We start from the raw sequence: 20,582 nt of genomic DNA, 5'->3' as shown, positions 1-20,582 counted from the left end.
TTATTTCATTTAATTATGCTACTGAATTAAAGGCTCTGGTAGAGATCCATTTACAAATAAGCAAAGAGACTTTATAAATTTGGAAATATTAATTGGGAAGAATACATACTTTGTAAACGGGTTTCTACCAGAGCCTCTAATATAAATATAAAATATAAATACTCAGCTGATGAGAACCCCCAAGCTATCAGCTGAAGACTTCCTTTGCCGTTGGCCGGGGGTCCCTTTTCCCAAGCTTGGCAGGCAGCAATAGCGTCCCTGAGTCACAGATGCTAGCACCTCAGTGGCTCATGGATGCTGCCAGTGACTGCTGTGCTTGGTGAAGGGGAATTCTGGCCGTCTCTAGAGGAGGTCCTCTGCTGGCGGTGCTTGGGGATCCCCACCAGTCACAGCGAGGGTCTGCAAGTACTTCAACAATGTAGAAATAAAACCAGAAATGCGTTTCCTTTTCTTTTGAACACAATACAAAGACATCTGCTATATACATTTCCCAAAGCTAACATATTTTAGTCAATAAATTCTGTTTTTTACCTTTGTTGTCTAGAGACTTATTTTTCCGTAAAGTTGGTCCCAGTTTCTTTTTTCCGCTTTCCCATCTTCTATAAATTCTTCTGTTGCTGTCCATTGTTTCCAACTACCATGGTCCAGCATTTATCCCTTTCTCATCTTTCGTGCCTGCCCACCAGCCACATGCCCAACATTTCTCCTTCTATCACTCCTCTCCAGCACCATGCCACATCTCTCCCTCCATTCCCTTCACTACTATGTCCAACATTCCTCCCTCTTGCATCCATTTCAATCTGTCCCACTGTTCCCTTTCCACCACAATATTTCTCCCTCTCATCTGTACCTCACTCCCTCCCTATGACCAAAACTTCTCCTTTCTTCTATTCCCGTGTACACAACCATCTCTTTCCCTCCCTTCCTCTCTCCCAAGTTCATGCCTTCTGTGTCCAAAAATGCATTCCCTCCCCCACCTCAGCATCTCTTTCCCTCCCTTCTTCCATCCTCTTTCCCAAGTTCATGCCTTGTGCCAAAAACACACTCCCTCCCCCCTTTTGTGTTCCGCCTCCCAGCCCTCATCTGCAAGCAAAATGGAGCTCTAGCCGCGAGGCTCGTCGTCTTTTTCCTACCTGCCCTGCCGCAGCACACAGCCGACCGGAAGTCTTCCCGATGTCAGCGCTGACGTCGGAGAGAGGGAGGGCTTTGCTTAAGCCCTCCCTCCGACGTCAGCGCTGACATCGTGGAAGACTTCCTGTCGGCTGTGTGCTGCGGCAGGGCAGGTAGGAAAAAAGACGAGCCTCATGACTCGAGTGCATCAAACCCCGCAGGATCCCCACAACCCTAGGAGGCATCCCCACGGGATCCCTGTGACCCTAGGGGGCTTCCCCACAGGATCCCCGTAACCCGAAGGGGGAACCCGCAGGATCCCCACGGGATTCCCATCGTTCCCGTTCCCGTGCAGCACTCTACTCTCTACTCCATAAATTTCTTCAGGAATCTAGGTCCAAGTTTCAGTCTGTTTGTCTGACATTGCTGCCTAGATGTCTCACCACTATTTAAAAGTGAACATGGCCAAGACTGACCTTCTTATGTTTCCTCCTAAACCTACCTTTTCTCTGCCCCATTCTCTATTTTTGTGGATAACACTCCAATCCCATCTTTTGGTTTATATACCAGATCATCCTCCAGACAACAGAGGCTCGACTCGGTTTATACAATAAGAAGTTATAATAGTTTCTTCAAATAGAATTACTTATGTAACAATTTTTTGAAAAAGAAAAGTCTTCAGATATTTTCTAAAGATATAAAGAGAAAAAGTAGATCTAATCACAACTGGTAGTTCATTCCAAATAGATGTAAAGATGTATATAAAGGAGCGAGAGACATAACTTAATGCCTTTATTCCCTTAATTGAAGGGAAAGAAAGTTTATATAGTTGAGAGGTCCTTGGTCTTATAGTTCATAAAGAATTAAGAGAAATAAGAACCAAAGGCAGAAATATTCCATTCAAAATTCTGAACACTATGGTAGCACACTTGAACTGAATTCTAAGATGAACTGGCAACCAATGAAGAGCATTCAACAAAGGAGATACATGATTGTATTTATTTTTCCTATAAATCAATTTGGCTGCTGTATTTTGGATCACCTGCAACCTCTTCAAGCTGCCTTTAGTTAGGAAAGTATACAGAGAGTTGCAATAATCCAATTGTGCCAGTACAATAGACTGGACCAAAATAGCAAAATGCTGATGAAACAAATTACGGACTTTCCTTAACATTCAAAGGCTTAGAAAACATTTTCTTGAAAGGTTATTAACCTGACTCTGAAATGAAAGTGAAGAATCCAACATGAAACCCAGTATCCTTGATGAGAATTCAATAGTCAACAAGTCACCAGTCTTCAAAATCACCGATGAAGGTAAAAGATCCAATTTAGGGCCAAACCACAAAAGTTTAGTCTCATCAGCTTGCAACCACTACAAAGATTAGGTCAAATGTATGTCCCTTAACATGAGTACTGGAATTGGCAATTTGGTTCCATATTCTCTAAGACAATCCTTATTTCTTCCTCTTTTCTCCAATTGCCCTGAATTACAACTGCTTTTATATTGTTTTTAAAATCCAGGCTCTATTCTTCCTAAAGAAATTGTAACCCAAAATGGTTACATCCTATAAGAACTAAGAATAGCCCTACTAGGTCAGACCAATGGCCCATCTATTGCTTATGTTTATCATTTTAATACTGCTCTTATCAGTGCGGTTTGCAAAAGAAAATTTTACGAGAGAAAGAAACACCATACTCATATAATAATAATAAGAGGGAGAAAAAATGTTTTGCATTTAGTAATAACTGCACATTATAGTTCTCCCTATACATCTAAGAGAAAATCATAACTTAATAGGCATAATACTAAAGTCTACTACAAATCATCAAGGGAATGCTAAGCCAAAAAGGTAAGTTTCCAGAAGACTTCTAAACTTAGAATAAGAAAGTTCACATCATAATTCATTCGGAAGAGAATTCCACAATGATGGAACAGAAGCAAAAAAAAAAAAAAAAGGCAGAATTACGAGTAGATGTTAAGTGAATTAGAGGCAAGGGTAATCAGTGAGCACTAGATGAACGCAAATTTAAAACTGGTCTATATGGAACCAGAAGTTTCACTAAATAGTATCAAGGGACCACTAAACCATGTCTGTGAAAGCAAGAAGCAAAATTTCTGGAATCAGGAAGAGGGAGAAGAAAACATGAAAATTGATAACAGTCAATAAAGAAATTATAGTGCTGTGTAATAGGTCCTAATATGAAAGTGTAATAGAGAGAACCCTTAGTTATTGGAGACTAAGCAAAGGAAGCTGCCAAAGCAAGGCTCCTTAATGAAAACCTCTAGCGGAGACTGGGGGTCACCAATACATCAATGGGAATATAAGTGATTAATCTTAGCTGTGGCTTCAATGCACTCAGTCTTCAACTGAAGTTCTATTTTGGGTTCCCAATGAAGGAGCTCTGTTCTATTTTGGGTTCCCAATGGAGCTCTGTTGAACCCTGTGTTTACTGAAAGATAAGTCCTTTTTTCTAATTTTGGACTTTGAGTTTTTAGTTTATAGTTTATTCATTTGTATCCTGCTTTATACAAAGTGGATCACAGCAGACACATACAAAATAAAGCAAGAATGCATACACAATAAAATAACAACAGACAATTACAAAATATCTTAGCAACCAGCGCTCAAATAAACAATAGAACACTCAGTTCCCATACTTTAGTGTTTGAAAATAGGAGGAATACACATTGTATATATAGACAGAAAGTTTTCAATCCAATAAGGGACACAATTCCACTTGAAACACTGCACAATGTATTATATAGAGAGACCTGTTGACATACCGGTGACCCCCAGTTCCCATGGGAGGTCTTCATTAAGGAGCATTGTTTTGGTTATCTTCTTTTGTTTGGTCTCTGATGACTGAGGGTTCTCTCTATTACACCTTTGTATTAGGTCCTATTATACAGCACTGTAAGGAGTTCTTTATTGACTTTATCAAAATTTTTATGCTTTCATGACCATCTCTTTGACTCAATTTCTTATTCCAGGAATTTTGTTTTTTTGGGGTCTTTCTTTTTTGTAATTGAAATCTGTAAAAGCAAGAACAGCTAAGTTGTAAGACAAAGTTTGTCTCTAACATCAGGGCTTTCTTTTTTTTATTTATTTATTCAGCTTATTTTACATCAAAAGAAATTATTTGATAAAGAAACATAATAATATCTAATAGGAAATAAAATATTAAGTATTACTTATATATTACCATGATAACAGTCCACAACTAAGGAGAGAGAATCAAGCACAAATCAGGGATAGCTGATTATAACATAAAACCAAAAATATACATAGAATAAGTACAGAGCACACCGATTGTATACTAACTATACGGTCTGGTTGGTGACTTCAGTGGACATCTGAGGGGATACGGAAGCCGCTTTACCCTCCATGAAAAATTGTTGTTGATCGGGTTCATAAAAAACATATCTGTTTGCTTGATAAATACTACAACATTTACATGGAAAGCGCAGCTGGAAGGTAGCTCTTAACCCCAATACTGATTGACGTAACATTAGAAATTTTTTCCAACGCAACTGCGTCCATTTAGAGACATCTGGAAATATAGCTATTCTAGAATCATAAAATTCAACATTCTCAGTCCTAAAGAATAGACGAAGAACTGCTTCTTTGTCTTGTAGAAAAACAAAGGCCACAAGTAAAGTAGCCCTTTCAGAGATTTCGGAACATGAAGACTCCAAAATATTTGTAATACAGTGGTGCCTCACACAACGAACTTAATTGGTTCCAGGAGCAAGTTTGTTATGTGAAACGTTCGTTATGTGAAACGCGTTTTCCCATAGGAATACATGTAAAAAAAAATAATTCGTTCTGCAGCATAAAATATGCTAAGATGACATAAAAAAGATAAATTTTTTGTTATTATTTTTATTTAGATACATCTAAAAACATACATCTCCCTGTCCTTTTACTTCCACTATCTTCCTATCCCATCTCTATTCCCTTTTGTCCCTCTCCCCATGATCAATCATCTCACCACCTCTCTCTGCCCTCACCCTCAGGGTTCAAGATTGCTTCCACTCTTTTTCCTGTTGTTCTCTCTGCCTGTCACCCTATGATTTAGCATCCCTTCTGCCCTTGTCCAATATTTCCCCTTCTCTCCCTCCCTCTCATCCCCTGCTCCAACATGTGCTTTCAGCGGCCTTCTCCCCCCTTAAGCGTCTTTTCTTCTCCACTCCACCTTTCCTCCCTCCCTGCCTCCACCTTTGTGGCGCTTTTGCACCCGACTGACAACAGAACAAGCCCGGTCGGACAAATCTCCCTGTCCTGTAGCCGCGAATCTAAATTACCTTCTTACAGCAGCTGGATTATTGAAGCTGCTGTAAGAGGTAATTTAGATTCGCGGCTACAGGGCAGGGAGGTTTGTCGGCCGGGCCTGTTGTCGGTCGATCGGGGGACCTGACCAGCTGTGCACATTCTTCGGGGAGGACCGCCCCCTCCCCCCTCTTTCGTTCGCCATTGCCTTCTTCCTACCTGCCCTGCCGCAGCCGCACACAGCCGAACGGAAGTCTTCCTGATGTCAGCGCTGACGTCGGAGGAAGGGAGGGCTTTGCTTAAGCCCTCCCTCCGACGTCAGCGCTGACATCGGGAAGATTTCCGTTCGGCTGTGTGCTGCGACAGGGCAGGTAAGGAGAAGGAGACTACCCTCGCGGCTCGACCAACCCCGCTGCGATCCAACCCCGCAGGAACCCCGGACTTCGTTGTGTGAAACGAAGTCCGTTGTACGAATCAAGACATAAAGTTCGTTGTGCGCAGCGTTCGCTGTGCGAGGCGTTCGCTGTGCGAGGCACCACTGTATCTAGTTCCGTCTGTTGATTTTCTATGTCCTGAGTCATTGGTTTAGGAGTATTTAAGTAATATAATTTCTGTAAGGGAGGCATTGAAGTCTCAGGTTATTTTAAGACTGAAGTTAAGAATTGATGAAAAAGTTCCTTGGGTGATTGTAGTCTGGTAACTGGAAAATTAATTAGTCTTAAATTTAAATTCCTGTTGGCATTTTCCAGATTTTCAATCTTCCTAGACAACATTGCTTTATCTTTAACTTGAAGATTAGAGATTTTTTGTAAATCAGAGACCTGTTTCTCATATTTGTCTAGTCTCTGGTCTTGATGTTGAATTTTCCCCTCAATCTGTTTCAATTGTAATGAAGAAGTTTGCATAGCTGTAACAGAATAGGAGCATACCTTATGAAGGCTTTCAATAGCCTCCCAGAGTGCTTCCAAGTCAATCACCAATGGTTTCTTCAATGGGGTCAGGAGGGAAGCAGGAAACATCGATGAAACAGAAGAGTCCAATTGAGTTGTTCCATTCCCTGAACCACCATGAACTCCTAGTCCCCCCATCGCTGGTGATTGTTGTAATGAATCCAGCGAGACTGAAACTGCCTCGGGGTCAAGGGTAAACCTGGCAGCGCAAGCGGGGTTGATAGTGTCCCCGCTGCTTCCTGCAATGCCGTCGGCGTACCCGACATTCTCCCTGGCCGTGGGGGGGCTCCCGGACCAACGGGGCTAAGTGAAACTTCGCTTCCCGAAGTAGAGATCAATCCCTCTCGACGAGCCGGAACGCCCTGAACAACCGGGACAGCAAATGAAGTTATTGCTGTCTGGCGCGTTAGCGAAGAGGCAGGAAGATCACCTCTCTGTTTCCCTCTGCGCTTGGGCATGCTGAAAAGCAAAAGAGGAAAAGGTACAAGTATTTAAATTTCCAATGCAGAGAGAGCCTCGAGCTATGCGACTAGCTCCGTCGCCATCTTGAATCTCTCTAACATCAGGGCTTTCAGATCCTGCACCTTCTTTCCAGTTATACTTTATTGATGCTCTCACTTTTTGCACAGCTTTGCCTAGTATCTCCTTCCGCTTGTTCCAGTTAGAAACATTGTCTGTTTCACAAAACTTACAATCTAGTCAAGACAAACATTCACGACAAACAAGAAATTCTAGGAGAATGTATTCTATAGACATGATCGAGTGTAAAAGCAACTTTAAAAGAATGAGTTTTTATTCTGGATTTGAAAATGGCCTGAGGGAGCATGATGCAGAGGCAAAGAGTATAATATGGTTGAAAAGGGCAATTAGTAGTAGAAAAAGAGGCAGAAATAAGAGTAACTTGTCAGATAAAACAGAGATCATGCGGAAAAATTGCAAGGAATTGCAGAGTGAATACATTTGTGAGTGTATGCAGAAGTAGATGGAAAGTCAATGAATTGGGGAGGGAACTGCTTGGTTCTAGTAATATTTTTAAAAATATTTCTATTCTTGGAAGAAGAGATAACCCTCCCAAAATCACGCTTTCTGAATAATCACCTCAGTGTGTCCCTCAGATTAGCACCAATATATTATTAGTACTACTTTATTTAGGACAATACCAGGTGGCCTTTAATCTATGACCCAGAAATATCAAAGAAGAGACAAGTTAATTTAATCATGTATTTTTAATGAGAATAACTAATGGGCAGACTGGATGGACCGTTCAGGTCTTTATCTGCCATCATTTACTATGCCACTATTTCAACAAGAACACAAGAATTGCTGCTGCTGGGTCAGACCAGTGGTCCATCGTGCCCAGCAGTCTGCTCACGCGGTAGCCCCTAGATCAAGGACCTGAGCCCTAAGTGAGTCTAGCCTTACCTGCGTACGTTTCAGTTCAGCAGGAACTTGTCTAATTTTGTCTTCAATCCCTGGAGGGTGTTTTCCCCTATTTGAATCCCTGGAGGGTGTTTTCCCCTATAACAGACTCTGGAAGAGCGTTCCAGCTTTCCACCACTCTCTGGGTGAAGAAGAACTTCCTTACGTTTGTACGGAATCTATCCCCTTTCAGCTTCAGAGAGTGCCCTCTCGTTCTCCCTACCTTGGAGAGGGTGAACAACCTGTCCTTATCTACTAAGTCGATTCCCTTCAGTACCTTGAATGTTTCGATCATGTCCCCTCTCAATCTCCTCTGTTTGAGGGAGAAAAGGCCCAGTTTCTCTAATCTTTCACTGTACGGCAAAATGATTTAATCAATTTGTAAGTTAAAGTTTTACTGTTTTTCTTACTTTCACAGTTCATGTACGTACTGATGATTTTATATTGTGTTTTATTCCCTGATTGTCCAGCACTTCTTGTTGTAAACCTCTTCAAACTTTTATGGCTTTGGCGGTATATAAAAATAAATTATTATTATTTGTTTGGTGAATAAGAGCAGATTCTTTATTATTCTGTTTTCCTGGTGGAAACCTTCTCTGTTTTTCTTGAACAAGTGTTTACACTTGTAATTTTGGGAGTAAAACTGGTAACCCTATATTAATGGTTCTAGCCAGAATAATCCTTGGATCAAAGACTCTCTTACAAAGGCAATATAATCACTAAAATAAATACCCTTAACTGTATAAATATTTTATTTAGAAGCTTCTTGATGCCCAAAGTGAACTACCGATTTACACATACAGTACTATACACAAAAACAGATAGAATAAGTATAATAAAAAAATGCACAGGGTATCTTACTGCATAGCACCATCTTCCAAGGAGGTAGTACAAAAGAGGATCCTGAGGCCGCAATTCAATTGCTTTGTCTAAATGCTCCTGAAAAATAAAATTCCAAATGAATTTTTGCTGTCTAGCATATCATGTCATTTAAGTATTCATTCACTACCATGCTCTGCTACCTGTAGTAAACTTTGCTAGATAGAGTTTTGAGCAGAAATATCAGTGAGTAGAACTGAATACTAAAAAAATCTAAATGGTTGTCTCTAATATAACATTACAAAATAATTAAAATAATTATAAGACAGAATAAATGTATAACTCATCAGAGGAAAATAGCAAAGAACAAAATCCTAGTCAACATTCAGTGATCATAGAGGACAGAAAGAGGGAGATACCCCGCAGAAAGAGAGACATGGGGTCAGTGTATTCAAGCACTGGAATTCAACATCCAGGTTTAGGCAGTCAGTTATTTCTTATGTTGTTAAGTGCAATATTCAGCACTTGTCCTCTAACTGCATGGCTGCCGGTGGGGTAGGGGGGGTTCTTTAATATCGTGTTTTTAATCACTAGAGAGAGGCAGCTTACCTGTGTCTCACTACTGGAAAATAACCCCCCCCCCCCCCCTCAGTACAGGACTACAGGTGAAGGACTGCCACTCTGCTTAGAGGGAAAAGTGTACATAAAGATAGGACCGACTTTTACATGGTCCAATTTAACCACTAAAATGGTGGTTACATGCTGAATATTGGCACTTAACTGCAAAAGTGCTGACTCTACCCCCAGACCACCCACTTTCATGGTCTATGGTGATATTCAGTGCCATTAACTGGTTAAGTTTTGCTTATATCTGCAGATAGTCCCAAACAAGGATTTAATTGGACAGGAGAGGCAGAATACTACACCTGAATGTAATGAAAGATTAGTTCATACCTGGATAATCTTCTTTCTGTTAATATACGCAAGAGTCTGTACATTATCCCTTGTGTCCAACTTCTCTCCCTTTCTGTACCTTCCCTCCATAAATCCCATTGTCTACCATATCTCTCCCTCTCCTGTTTTTAGACCCATTATTTCTTCTTTCCCTCCATCTCCCCTCTCCATGATCTCCCTCAAGTTCATCTCTCCCCACCATCCATTTTCCCCCTCCACCAAGTTCATCTCTCCTATCCATTTTCTCCCCATTTCTCCCTTTAGTCCAACTCCCCCAATCTATCTTTCCCTCTCCCCCAAGTCCATCTCCCCTCTCCATGATCTCACCACCATCCATCTTCCCCCTCCACCAAGTTCATCTCTCCCATCCATCTTCTCCCCATCTCTCCTTCTCCAGTCCACCAACTCCCCCAAGTCCATCTCCCCTCTCCCCATCTACCTTTATTTTGATGTTACAACATGTTGCCAGTGGCGGTAGTGATTTAGCAATCCACTCCTGCCATCACTCCTTGCGTGTTCTCTCCACTGCAGCCCACCCTCAGTAAAAACTTCCTGCTTCCGCTTGGGCGGTGTCACCACCTATGTTCTGGCCAAGCGGGTTTTGATAGCTAGGCAGTGACTTATAACTGACACTCCGGCGTGAGCCCCTTTGTAGTAGGGCTACCTTTCAAGCAGGATACCTCTAATTTATCACCTGGGTTAGATCTGGTGTGTTCTTGGTACAGAAACTTCAACAGTCAGAATGGCTTCAGTGGTAAATCATAGCTTTTATTAGGCCCTGGCAACCTCAGGCAAGCCTGGTTTCACTGGTGACATAAACTTTATATACAAACCAGGCACTTCTTTAAATCCGACATAATACGGCATGCTCTGGACTACATCAAAATAAATCATAGAATTAACAGTCCTTTTCACCAGAGTATCATAACTGAGAAGTGCATTTGCTATCAATCAAAAGTTCCTTCAGTTTAATGCAGCACAGCTAGTCCCCTTCGGCTATTACAAACGGGGACTGTATTCTCTCAATATTCATAAACCAGTCTTTAGCCAGCGTTTGGGTTAAGACTCTGAAGCTGGCAGCACTCGTAGCCTCTCCTTAGTTGCTATGGAGAGCAATTAGCACTCTGTAAGCCTGCACGGAGGCTTGTAACCTGACACCAGGCAAACACAGGCTGTCGTTCTGTACAGCGTTTCACTCAGCCATATGCAGGCTTGTATATCCCCAAAACATATAAGCTCTGGTGCCTTATTTGAACAATGATGACAGTTTCCATGAATATAACTTTGGGCATAACTTTTCCTTGTGAGCAGAGGAACAGCAGAGAAACAGAAAGAAGCAGAAATCTTCCCCTCCTTAACCTCACAGCCCTAAGCAATCTCCATTGGCTCAGCATGAGTTACACAAGGAGCATAGCCCTCATCAATTATCATAGGCTAAGGCACACAGTATGATAAAGGCAAGTTTCCAACCTGTTCCTCCTTCATGAACCAGTCCCTTTCAGCAAGTAGCTCTGGCTGCTTCCAAGCTAGTTCAGCTTCATGCTGGGATTCTGGCTCCTGCTCTGCTCCTGTCCCGGGGAATTTGCTGGTTCCTTTCTGCCATGTTCCTGCTGCTTCCTAAGCTCATTATAGAGCCTCTGTTTAAGCTGAGGGAAGAAACCACTCCCCTTTAGTTGCAGAGGGGTAAGTTTCCTTCCCTCGGCTTGAATTGCTCTCAAGGCTGCTTTCTGCTTCCCAGCACCTGGCAAACAGCTAGGTAAAACTTTACTGCCTGGTTTCTGGACAGTATCAGGGAAGTCACAGCTTTCCTGTTCTACTTCCATTTCTTCACTGTCCAAGGATAGTCAGCTGATCTACACCTCCGAGCTCTGACTTGGTTCGCCCTTCTGCATTGGGCTTGTAATTCCTACCAAATCTCTCTGTGACAAGACTTGGGGTTACAGGATTGTCACAGCGGCCAAATGGAGAGAAGATGACCGGAGTAGCAGCAGGGTAGTGAATTACATTCTTTACCGCCACTTTAGCCTGGCCAGAGAGGAGAGTAGAAATACTTCCGGCCGTGAAGGAGATAGCCATCCAGCGAGCCAGCCAACCAATTAAAAATCACCTTGCTGCCACCAATCTGCACGTAGAGGTTCGCTCGGTTTTCCTTCTGCCACTGGAGTCCTTGCTTCTGATGTACCTTCCGAACGGGTCTCTAGCAAGAGGGCTGACGAATCGGTGATTTTTTGCACATCCAACTGCTGCAATATCTTATTTTGCTTAGTTGAACCTGTAGGAAGAAAAGCAGGCAAGCGTACCGCTTGGTTGATGTGAAAGACTGACAAAATCTTTGGTAGAAAGGAAGGTACCATATGTAGTGAAATCCTAACCTTTGTGATCCTGAGGAATGGCTCTCTGCAGGAAAGAACCGGCAATTCTGAATTCCATCTCGCTGAGACTATTGCCACCAGAAATACCATCTTCACCATGAGATCTAAACTAAACTAAACTAAACCTTAAGCTTATATACTGCATCTTCTTTATAAGTATAGAGCGTGACACGGTTTACAAAAATTAAAAGGGAAGTACTGTGGGAGTTGTTGGTAGGGGGAAGCGGAAATTTACATTTTTGAAAACAGCCAAGTTTTCAGGTGTCTACGCAATAGTTGGAAAGAGCCCAGGTTGCTCTGTAGTTTTGAAGTGAAGAGATTTCCCTAGTTTTCCAATGTAGTGAGGGGAAAGATGTCAGGTCTTGCAGCATTCCAAGATAGAGGAATTAAAGGGGGAAGAATGCCATGAAGGATCTTGAAAGTTAGGCAGGTACATTTAAAGTAGACCCTGGAATCAGGGCCACCATCAGAAATTTCTGGGCCCCTTACTGAGCAATCCTATTGGGCCCCCCACGCACCCCTTCCCCCCCCCAAACACCCCCCCCTTCTTCCATGGGCCGAATACACACATACTTTTCTGCTAATGCTCCACCTAAGCCAGTCCTGTAAAATCTTCTCACGTCCATTGGGTGATTTGGCATAGAGGAGATATTCATAAAAAGAACGTCCGTCAAGATCTTTACTCAGACTGTGCCATTTGCTTTAAATCATCTTCCATCATTAATCCAAATTGCACAATTCTTTCTCTGTCTTTGTCCTGAATGGCATCTGGCCACATTGCTGGATCCTTCCAGTCAACAAATTTATGAGCATGCGCGGAGAACGCATTTTTAAACAAATGTAGTTTATCCTTGTACTCCTTATGTAATTTTAATCATCTATGGATATGTTTGTATGTTTATTGTTCAAATGGTTTTATTTATTTCCCCAAATTTATTTTTGTTATACGCATTGAAAATATTTGATATTGCGTTTAAATCAAAATCTCAATAAACTTGAAACTTGAAACGAATGCCCGTGAGATTGTGGGAGGGTTAAATACTCAAAACTTAGAAGAATAACAATTTACTTAAAGTTTTTGCTACGCCAGCTTTCTGGTATCTTTACACAGTGGCGTACGTAGCATATGTAACACCCGGGGCCCATCATTTTTTGGCACCCCCCCCATCTGTAAGAAAAACATGATTTTTAGTAACAAACCACACGTCACACATGAGTACCTAGGAAAAGGCAGCATCTTACATATTGCAGTGAGCAATACACCCATTGTAAAACTAAACAAGCCAGACCAGCACAGATCAATCCTACACCGTCAATCCTAACAGAAAACCATGTCTTTCGAACACACAGAACACAGAAAACACCTTTGCCTAGTATGGAATATGTCATCACAAACTAACCCCTCACTCTTTTACAAAACTGTAGTGTGGATTTTAGCCACAGTGGTAACAGCCCTGATGCTCATAGAATTCTGAGCATCAGAGCTGCTACCACCACGGCTGGCGCTAAAAAACGCTCCACAGTTTTGTGAAAGGGGGGATAAAATAGAAATACACAGTTTCAACGCTCTAGCTCAGAGATGCCCAAACTTTTTGACCTTGTGAGCTACTTTAAAATGACCAAGTCAAAATGATCTACCAACAATAAAATTAAAAAACACAAAGCACACTATACGCTGAGAAAATGTTAATTATCATTCCTATTCTGGGTTTTCTTCAAAGAGGTCAAGGCAGATGACTCTATGCATTGTCACCTCAGTAACAACCATACAAAAATAGACAAATATACCCTCCATCCTTTTTATTAAACCACAATAGCAGTTTTTAGCGCAGGGAGCTGCGCTGAATGCCCAGCGCTGCTCTTGACGCTCATAGGCTCCCTGCGCTAAAAACCACTATTGCGGTTTAGTAAAAGAGGACCATATTGTAAAATATAGACAGCAGATATAAATTCAGAACTGTGCATAGTAAGTGAAGGGAAGTTTTAATCTCTGGGAATTTACCCAGTTAACTATTAAGTTATTTGGGCAAATTCCTTTGAAAACTGTGGTAATACTGCCTCCACTTTGCTAAATTTAAAATAAAATCATTTTTCCTACCTTTGGTGATTTCATGAGTCTCTGGTTGCACTTTCTTCTTCTGACTGTGCATCCAATCTTTCTTCCCTTCTATCAGCCTGTATGCTTTCTCTCCTCCACACCTCATTCCCTCCCCCAACTTTTTCTTCCTCTCTCCCTGACCTTTCTTTCTTTTTTTCTGTTTCTCTTCTTTCCTTCTGTTTCCCTGCCTGCCCCCTTTCTTTCTTTCTCCCTGCCGTTCCCCAAGCCACTGCCACTGCCGCTGCCATCGGGGAACAGGACCCACCAATGGATAACAGGCCCCAAAGCCGACGCCGACGCATGCTCTCCCTGCTTCGGGCCGATCAGTCTTCCTCTCCCCGACGTCAATTCTGCCGTCGGAAAGGAAGATCCGCCCAGCCAGGCAGCGATTGGCTGGCCCGAACTTCCTCTCCGACTGCAGAATTGACATCGGGGAGAGGAAGACTGATCAGCCCGATAGATTAGATCGCCAAGACAAAGTGAGTCCTGGGTGATCGACTCACTTTGCCTTGGCGAGCTACTGGCGCCCCTGCCTTAGGACACTGCCTAGGACCCTGGGGGAGCCCGAGCCCCCTGTCAGCTCCGGGCCCCTGAATGCAGGACTGGTTGTACTGCCCTGATGGCGGCCCTGCCTGGAATGGCCGCAGAACAGACATACTGAGAGCGTTGCTCCGGACCGCTCCAGTCATCTTACATTCTTTCTTGATTTGGCAGCTCACCGGCCCGATTTCCCGTTCAGATGCCGAAGAGGAGGGGCAGGAGCGCAGCTGATGCCTCGCCGCGCTTGGATTTACCCTCCCTCGGCAGAATAGATGTACTCCTGCGGCGGATGCAGGAAGCAGCGTCGTCCATGTCGGAGGGCAGCCTGTTGGGAGCACCCGGACAGAGCAAGGCTGGGTTTGTCTCTCCAGGGCTTGATACTACTCTAAGCCCCGACCTGAGAGCCCCACCTCCGCGACCTCAGTTAACCAGCTCTCCAGGGGCAGAGAAACCCCGGAGAAGGGGGAGGTCCTTTACCCAGAGGCAGTCAATTCTATCTTGGAGATAGTGGAAGCAGTGCTCCCTGACCAGGGCGCAACTGTAGAAGAAACCGAGGCAGAACAAGCAGCCAGAGTTGGATTCCAGTCAGAATTAAGTCAGGACTAGAGAGTTGTGCGGGGACAGAAATCCCACCCGTCCCCGCCAAAATCCCACCCGTCCCCACCCGTCCCCGTGAGGAATCCCTCTGTCCCCACGTCCCCGTGAGGAATCCCTCCGTCCCCACCCGTCCCCGCGAGGAATCCCCTCCGTCCCCACCCGTCCCCGTGAGGAATCCCCTCCGTCACCATCCTTCCCTATAAACTTCAGAAATAGTTATTTTATTTAATTATGCTACTGAATTAAAGGCTCTGGTAGAGACCCATTTACAAATAAGCAAAGAGACTTTATTAATTTGGAAATATTAATTGGGAAGAATACATACTTTGTAAATGGGTTTCTACCAGAACCTCTAATGTAAATATAAAATATAAATACTCAGCTGATGAGAACCCACAAACTGTCAGCTGAGGACTTCCTTTGCAGTTGGCCTGGGGTCCCTTTTGCCAAGCTTGGCAGGCAGCAGTAGCGTCCCTGAGTCACAGATGCTGGCACCTCAGTGGCTCATGGATGCTGCCAGCGACTGCTGCACTTGGTGGAGGGGAGTTCTGACCATCTCTAGAGGAGGTCCTCTGCTGGCGGTGCTTGGGGATCCCCACCAGTCACAGCAAGGGCCAACAAGTACTTCAACACTGTAGAAATAAAACCAGAAATGCATTTCCTTTTCTTTTGAACACAAAACAAAGATATCTGCCATATACATTTCCCAAGGCAGATGACTCTATGCAATGTCACCTCGGTAACAAAATACAAAAATAGACAAATACACCCCCTCCCTTTTTACTAAACCACAATAGTAGGTTTTAGCACAGGGAGTTACACTGAATGCCTCGCGCTGCTCTCAATGCTCATGGGCTCCCTGCGCTAAAAAACGATATTGCGGTTTAGTAAAAGGGAGCCATAGTGCAAAATATAGACAGCAGATATAAATTCTCAAAACAGACACATTTTGATCACTAAATTGAAAATAAAATCATTTTTCCTACCTTTGCTGTTTGGTGATTTCATGAGTCTCTGGTTGCACTTTCTTCTTCTGACTTGCATCCAATCTTTCTTCCTTTCTTTCAGCCTCCTGTATGTTTCCTCTCCTCCAGACCTCATTCTTTCCCCCAACTTTTTCTTTCTGTCTCCCTGTTCCCCCTTCTTTCTGTCTCTCTGTCTGCCCCCTTTCTTTCTTTCTCCGTGCCCTCCCCCAAGCCACTCGGTTTGCTGCCACCGTCATCGGGGAATAGCCCCCAAGCCACCGCTGTCCCAAGCTTTCCCTGCAGAAGCGTCGCGCTGACCAGCATTCCGCTCCCTGACGTCAATTCTGACGTAGGAGAGGAAGTTCCGGGCCAACAAGGCATTTCTCCTCATTCCATCCAGCCTGAGCCCCATCTCTCCTTGATCCAGTATTTCCCTTCTGTGTCTGTCAGAATTACCATTCCACCTATTTTCCAGCATCACCCTTCTTTGTGTCCATCTTACCTATATCCCTATCTCACCACTTTTTCAGAATCTTCATTTGTCTCTGTCCTTGTCTTTACCCCATATTCACCATTTGCCCTTTCAATGTCTTTATCTCCCCCCCCACACTTTTTCAGCATTACTTCTATGTCTCTATTTCACCTCCTCTTCATGTCCCCTCTGTATCTCTATCCTTATTCAGTAGGTCCTGCTTACCCTTTCTTTTCTTTGTGTCACTATATCCATTTTCAGCTTTCCCCCCTTTTCCTTTGTTACTGCACCCGGTAGCCAGAATCTTTCCACCCTCCCTCCACTCCGGCCCAGCCCAGTATGAAATATTTCCTTTTGTTTCCCTCCCCTCTCTCTTCTCCTCCCTCACCCACGAGTCCTGCATCTGGCCCTCTCCCTTCTACCTGCACCTGGCAACACCCCCCTGCTCCGCGGCTCTCTTCAGCAACTCGTCAGCAGCGGTGATCAAGACAAGCTGCCGACATCGAGGCCTTCCCTCTACGAGTCCTGCCTTTGTGGAAAAAGGAAGTTGAAACAAGCGGGACTCGCAGAGGGTAGGCCCCGACGTCAGAAGCTTGTGTCGATCGCTGCTGCTGAGTTGCCGAAGAGAGCCACGGAGCAGGGGGTGTGGCCGGAATCAGGTAGAAGGGAGAGGGCTGCTGGAAGAGGTAGAAGTTCCAGAGTATGACACCGACCCGGGCCAGGATGATTTCTTTTTCAGGCTCCTGCTGCTGCCGCTGCCACCCCACACCCGAAATGACAAAAATAGCCTAATGCCCGCGTCGGGAAATAGCCATGCTGAACAGTGAGCTCAGCACGTACACAGATGAAAGCCTTGCTTGCTGATTGGTCCGGCGGCACGGCGGGGCGGGGCCGCCGGACCAATCAGCAAGCAAGGCTTTCATCTGTGTACGTGCTGAGCTTACTGCTCAGCATGGCTATTTCCCGCCGCGACGCTGGACTTGTAAGCTGCATGCCTGCATCGCCAGAATTTAGGTAGGCTGTTTTCATCCCCGTGGGAGTCCCATGGGCCAGGGGGAGTCCCCGTGGGAGTCCCGTGGGTCAGGGGGCATCCCCGTGGGAGTCCCGTGGGCCAGGGGGCGTCCCCGTGGGAGTCCCGTGGGCCAGGGGGGGAACCCGCGGGATCCCCGCAATCCCCGTTCCCGTGCAGACCTCTAGTCAGTACAGCTTTCATTCTCAGGACGGTGAGCATTTTTACACTCAGCAAAGGCTTCCTATTTTGGAGAAATCCGCACAAGTGACTCTAGATTCTTTATGGGATTTGATAGCAAATTTTACACAAGCTATAAGTCCCAATTTCCAATATTTAGAAGGGAAATTGATTCAACACACTAGAGAGCTGAAAGATTTAACAACGGATTTGGCTGTCTCAAAGACCACGATTCAAAAGCATGATCAAGAATTGTTAACACTCAAACATGTACAAGAGTCCCTAATCAAAGATAATACTAATCTCAGGAAGAAAGTGGAAATACTTGAAAATAATTCCAGGAATAATAATTTGAGACCTTAATTTTCCTAGAGTAACCACTGTTACTCATAGGGAAATGTTAAGGAGATATTTGACTGAAATATTGCAAGTTTCTGAGGAAACTTTGTCACCATTTACTCAAGTTTATTATTTACCAAATAAAGAAGGGGCTCAATTGCAGTCTAATATATATCGAAACAAAGACCACTGAATGTTTCTGAAATTTTAGAAAAATCAGATAGTGAGACAGCAGTACCTTCTTTAGCTTTTTCTGAAATACTGCCTGCATATGGAAAAGGAGAGCAAAGAGTGAAAAACACAGAGGACTTTAATAGATGGCTCAGAGCCTGGTGTCATCAAGAAGGCTTCAGGTACATAGGAGGATGGGGAAATACATGGAAGGAGAAGAAGCTATATTGCACTGATGGGCTACATATTACTACAGCAGGAAAAAGAAACCTTGCAGAGAAATTTAGACAATATTTTTCTAGGCATTTAAACTAGAAGGAGGGGGTGGTGTATGTACGAAGGACAATTATAGAGACCACCCCCGGCAAAAGAAAAGATGTGATAGTAGTAAAGGCTGCAACATAAGCAATATCAGCAACTCATTTCTTAGTATTGCAACGGAAAGTGAAACGACACAAAAATCCATACGAAAAAGGAGATTATCGCTGAAAAATAGCTGGAAAGCGATGACCACAAATGCTCGCAGTCTAAGCAACAAAGTTCATGATCTGCAAGCCCTGATATTAGAGGCAGATCTAGTTATTGTTGCTATCACAGAGACATGGTTCAGTGAATCACATGGATGGGATGCAAACATACCGGGATATAATCTTTTTAGGAAGGACAGAGATGATCATAAAGGTGGAGGAGTAGCTCTCTATGTAAAGATCAATATCCAAGCGACCGAAATGCAAGGGACCTGGGGAGAGGAAGAAGCGATATGGATTGCTCTGAAAAGAGAAGATGGAACTTCTATCTACGTGGGTGTAGTCTACAGACCTCCGACTCAATCGCGGCAAATTGATAAGGATCTGATTGTGGATATCCAAAAGTTTGGAAGGAAAGAGGAGGTTCTGTTGTTGGGAGATTTCAACCTGCCGGATGCGGACTGGAATGTTCCGTCTGCGGAATCGGAAAGAAGTAGGGAGATTGTGGATGCCTTTCAAGAGGCTCTGCTCAGACAAATGGTGACGGAACCCACAAGGGAAAAAGCGATATTGGATCTGGTCCTCACAAATGGAGAGAGTATCTCTAATGTTCGAGTGGGTGCTCACCTGGGTAGTAGCGATCATCAAACGGTTTGGTTTGATATAACGGCTAAAGTGGAGAGGGGCCGCACGATACTTAAAGTCCTAGATTTCAAACGTACGGACTTTAATGCAATGGGAAAGTACCTGAAGAAAGAGCTGTTAGGATGGGAGGACATAAGAGAAGTGGAAAGACAGTGGTCTAAGCTGAAAGGAGCGATAAAAATGGCTATGGACCTTTATGTGAAGAAAATCAATAAATACAAGAGAAAAAGGAAGCCGATATGGTTCTCCAACCTAGTGGCTGAGAAAATAAAGGCAAAAGAGTTGGCGTTCATGAAATATAAAAAAAAACAAGAGGAGAGCAGAAAGGACTACAGGGTGAAACTGAAAGAAGCCAAGAGAGAGATACGTTTGGCGAAGGCACAGGCGGAAGAACAAATGGCTAAAAATGTAAAAAAAGGGAGATAAAAATTTTTTCAGATATATTAGTGAAAGGAGGAAGATAAAAAATGGAATTGCTAGGCTAAAAGATGCTGGGAACAAATATGTGGAGAGTGATGAGGAGAAAGCAAATGTGCTAAACAAATACTTCTGTTCTGTGTTCACAGAAGAAAATCCTGGAGAAGGACCGAGATTGTCTGGCAAAGTTACACGAGAAAATGGAGTACATTCTGCGCCGTTCATGGAGGAGGGTGTTTATGAGCAACTTGAAAAACTGAAGGTGGACAAAGCGATGGGACCAAACGGGATCCATCCCAGGATACTAAGGGAGCTCAGAGAGGTTCTGGCGAGTCCTATTAAAGACTTGTTCAACAAATCTCTGGAGACGGGAGTGATTCCTGGGGATTGGAGGAGAGCGGATGTGGTCCCTATTCATAAAAGTGGTCACAGGGATGAAGCAGGAAACTACAGGCCGGTGAGCCTCACTTCAGTTGTTGGAAAAATAATGGAAGTGTTGCTGAAAGAAAGGATAGTGTATTTCCTTGAATCTAATGGGTTACAGGATCTGAGGCAACATGGCTTTACAAAAGGTAAATCGTGCCAAACGAACCTGATTGAATTTTTTGATTGGGTGACCAGAGAGCTGGATCGAGGACATATGCTAGATGTAATTTACTTGGATTTCAGCAAAGCCTTTGATACAGTTCCTCATAGGAGGCTGTTGAACAAACTTGAAGGGCTGAAGTTAGGACCCAAAGTGGTGAACTGGGTCAGAAACTGGCTGTCGGACAGACACCAGAGGGTG

At 43.8% G+C, this 20,582-nt stretch overlaps 1 protein-coding gene across 7 annotated transcripts in view; it reads right to left on the bottom strand.

Moving 5' to 3' along the window:
* RMDN2 (regulator of microtubule dynamics 2) overlaps window positions 1-20,582 on the bottom strand; it is a 384,366-nt gene that overhangs the window by 142,881 nt on the left and 220,903 nt on the right. For all 7 annotated transcript variants that reach the window (XM_033936827.1, XM_033936826.1, XM_033936825.1 and 4 more), the window contains one exon: window positions 8,612-8,689. In XM_033936827.1, coding sequence (XP_033792718.1) covers window positions 8,612-8,689 — 78 coding nt within the window. The remainder of the gene's footprint in view (window positions 1-8,611; window positions 8,690-20,582) is intronic.

The sequence above is a fragment of the Geotrypetes seraphini genome, chromosome 3, assembly GCF_902459505.1.
Source record: "Geotrypetes seraphini chromosome 3, aGeoSer1.1, whole genome shotgun sequence".
NCBI lineage: Eukaryota > Metazoa > Chordata > Amphibia > Gymnophiona > Dermophiidae > Geotrypetes > Geotrypetes seraphini.
This window is presented reverse-complemented; position numbering and strand designations above follow the sequence as displayed.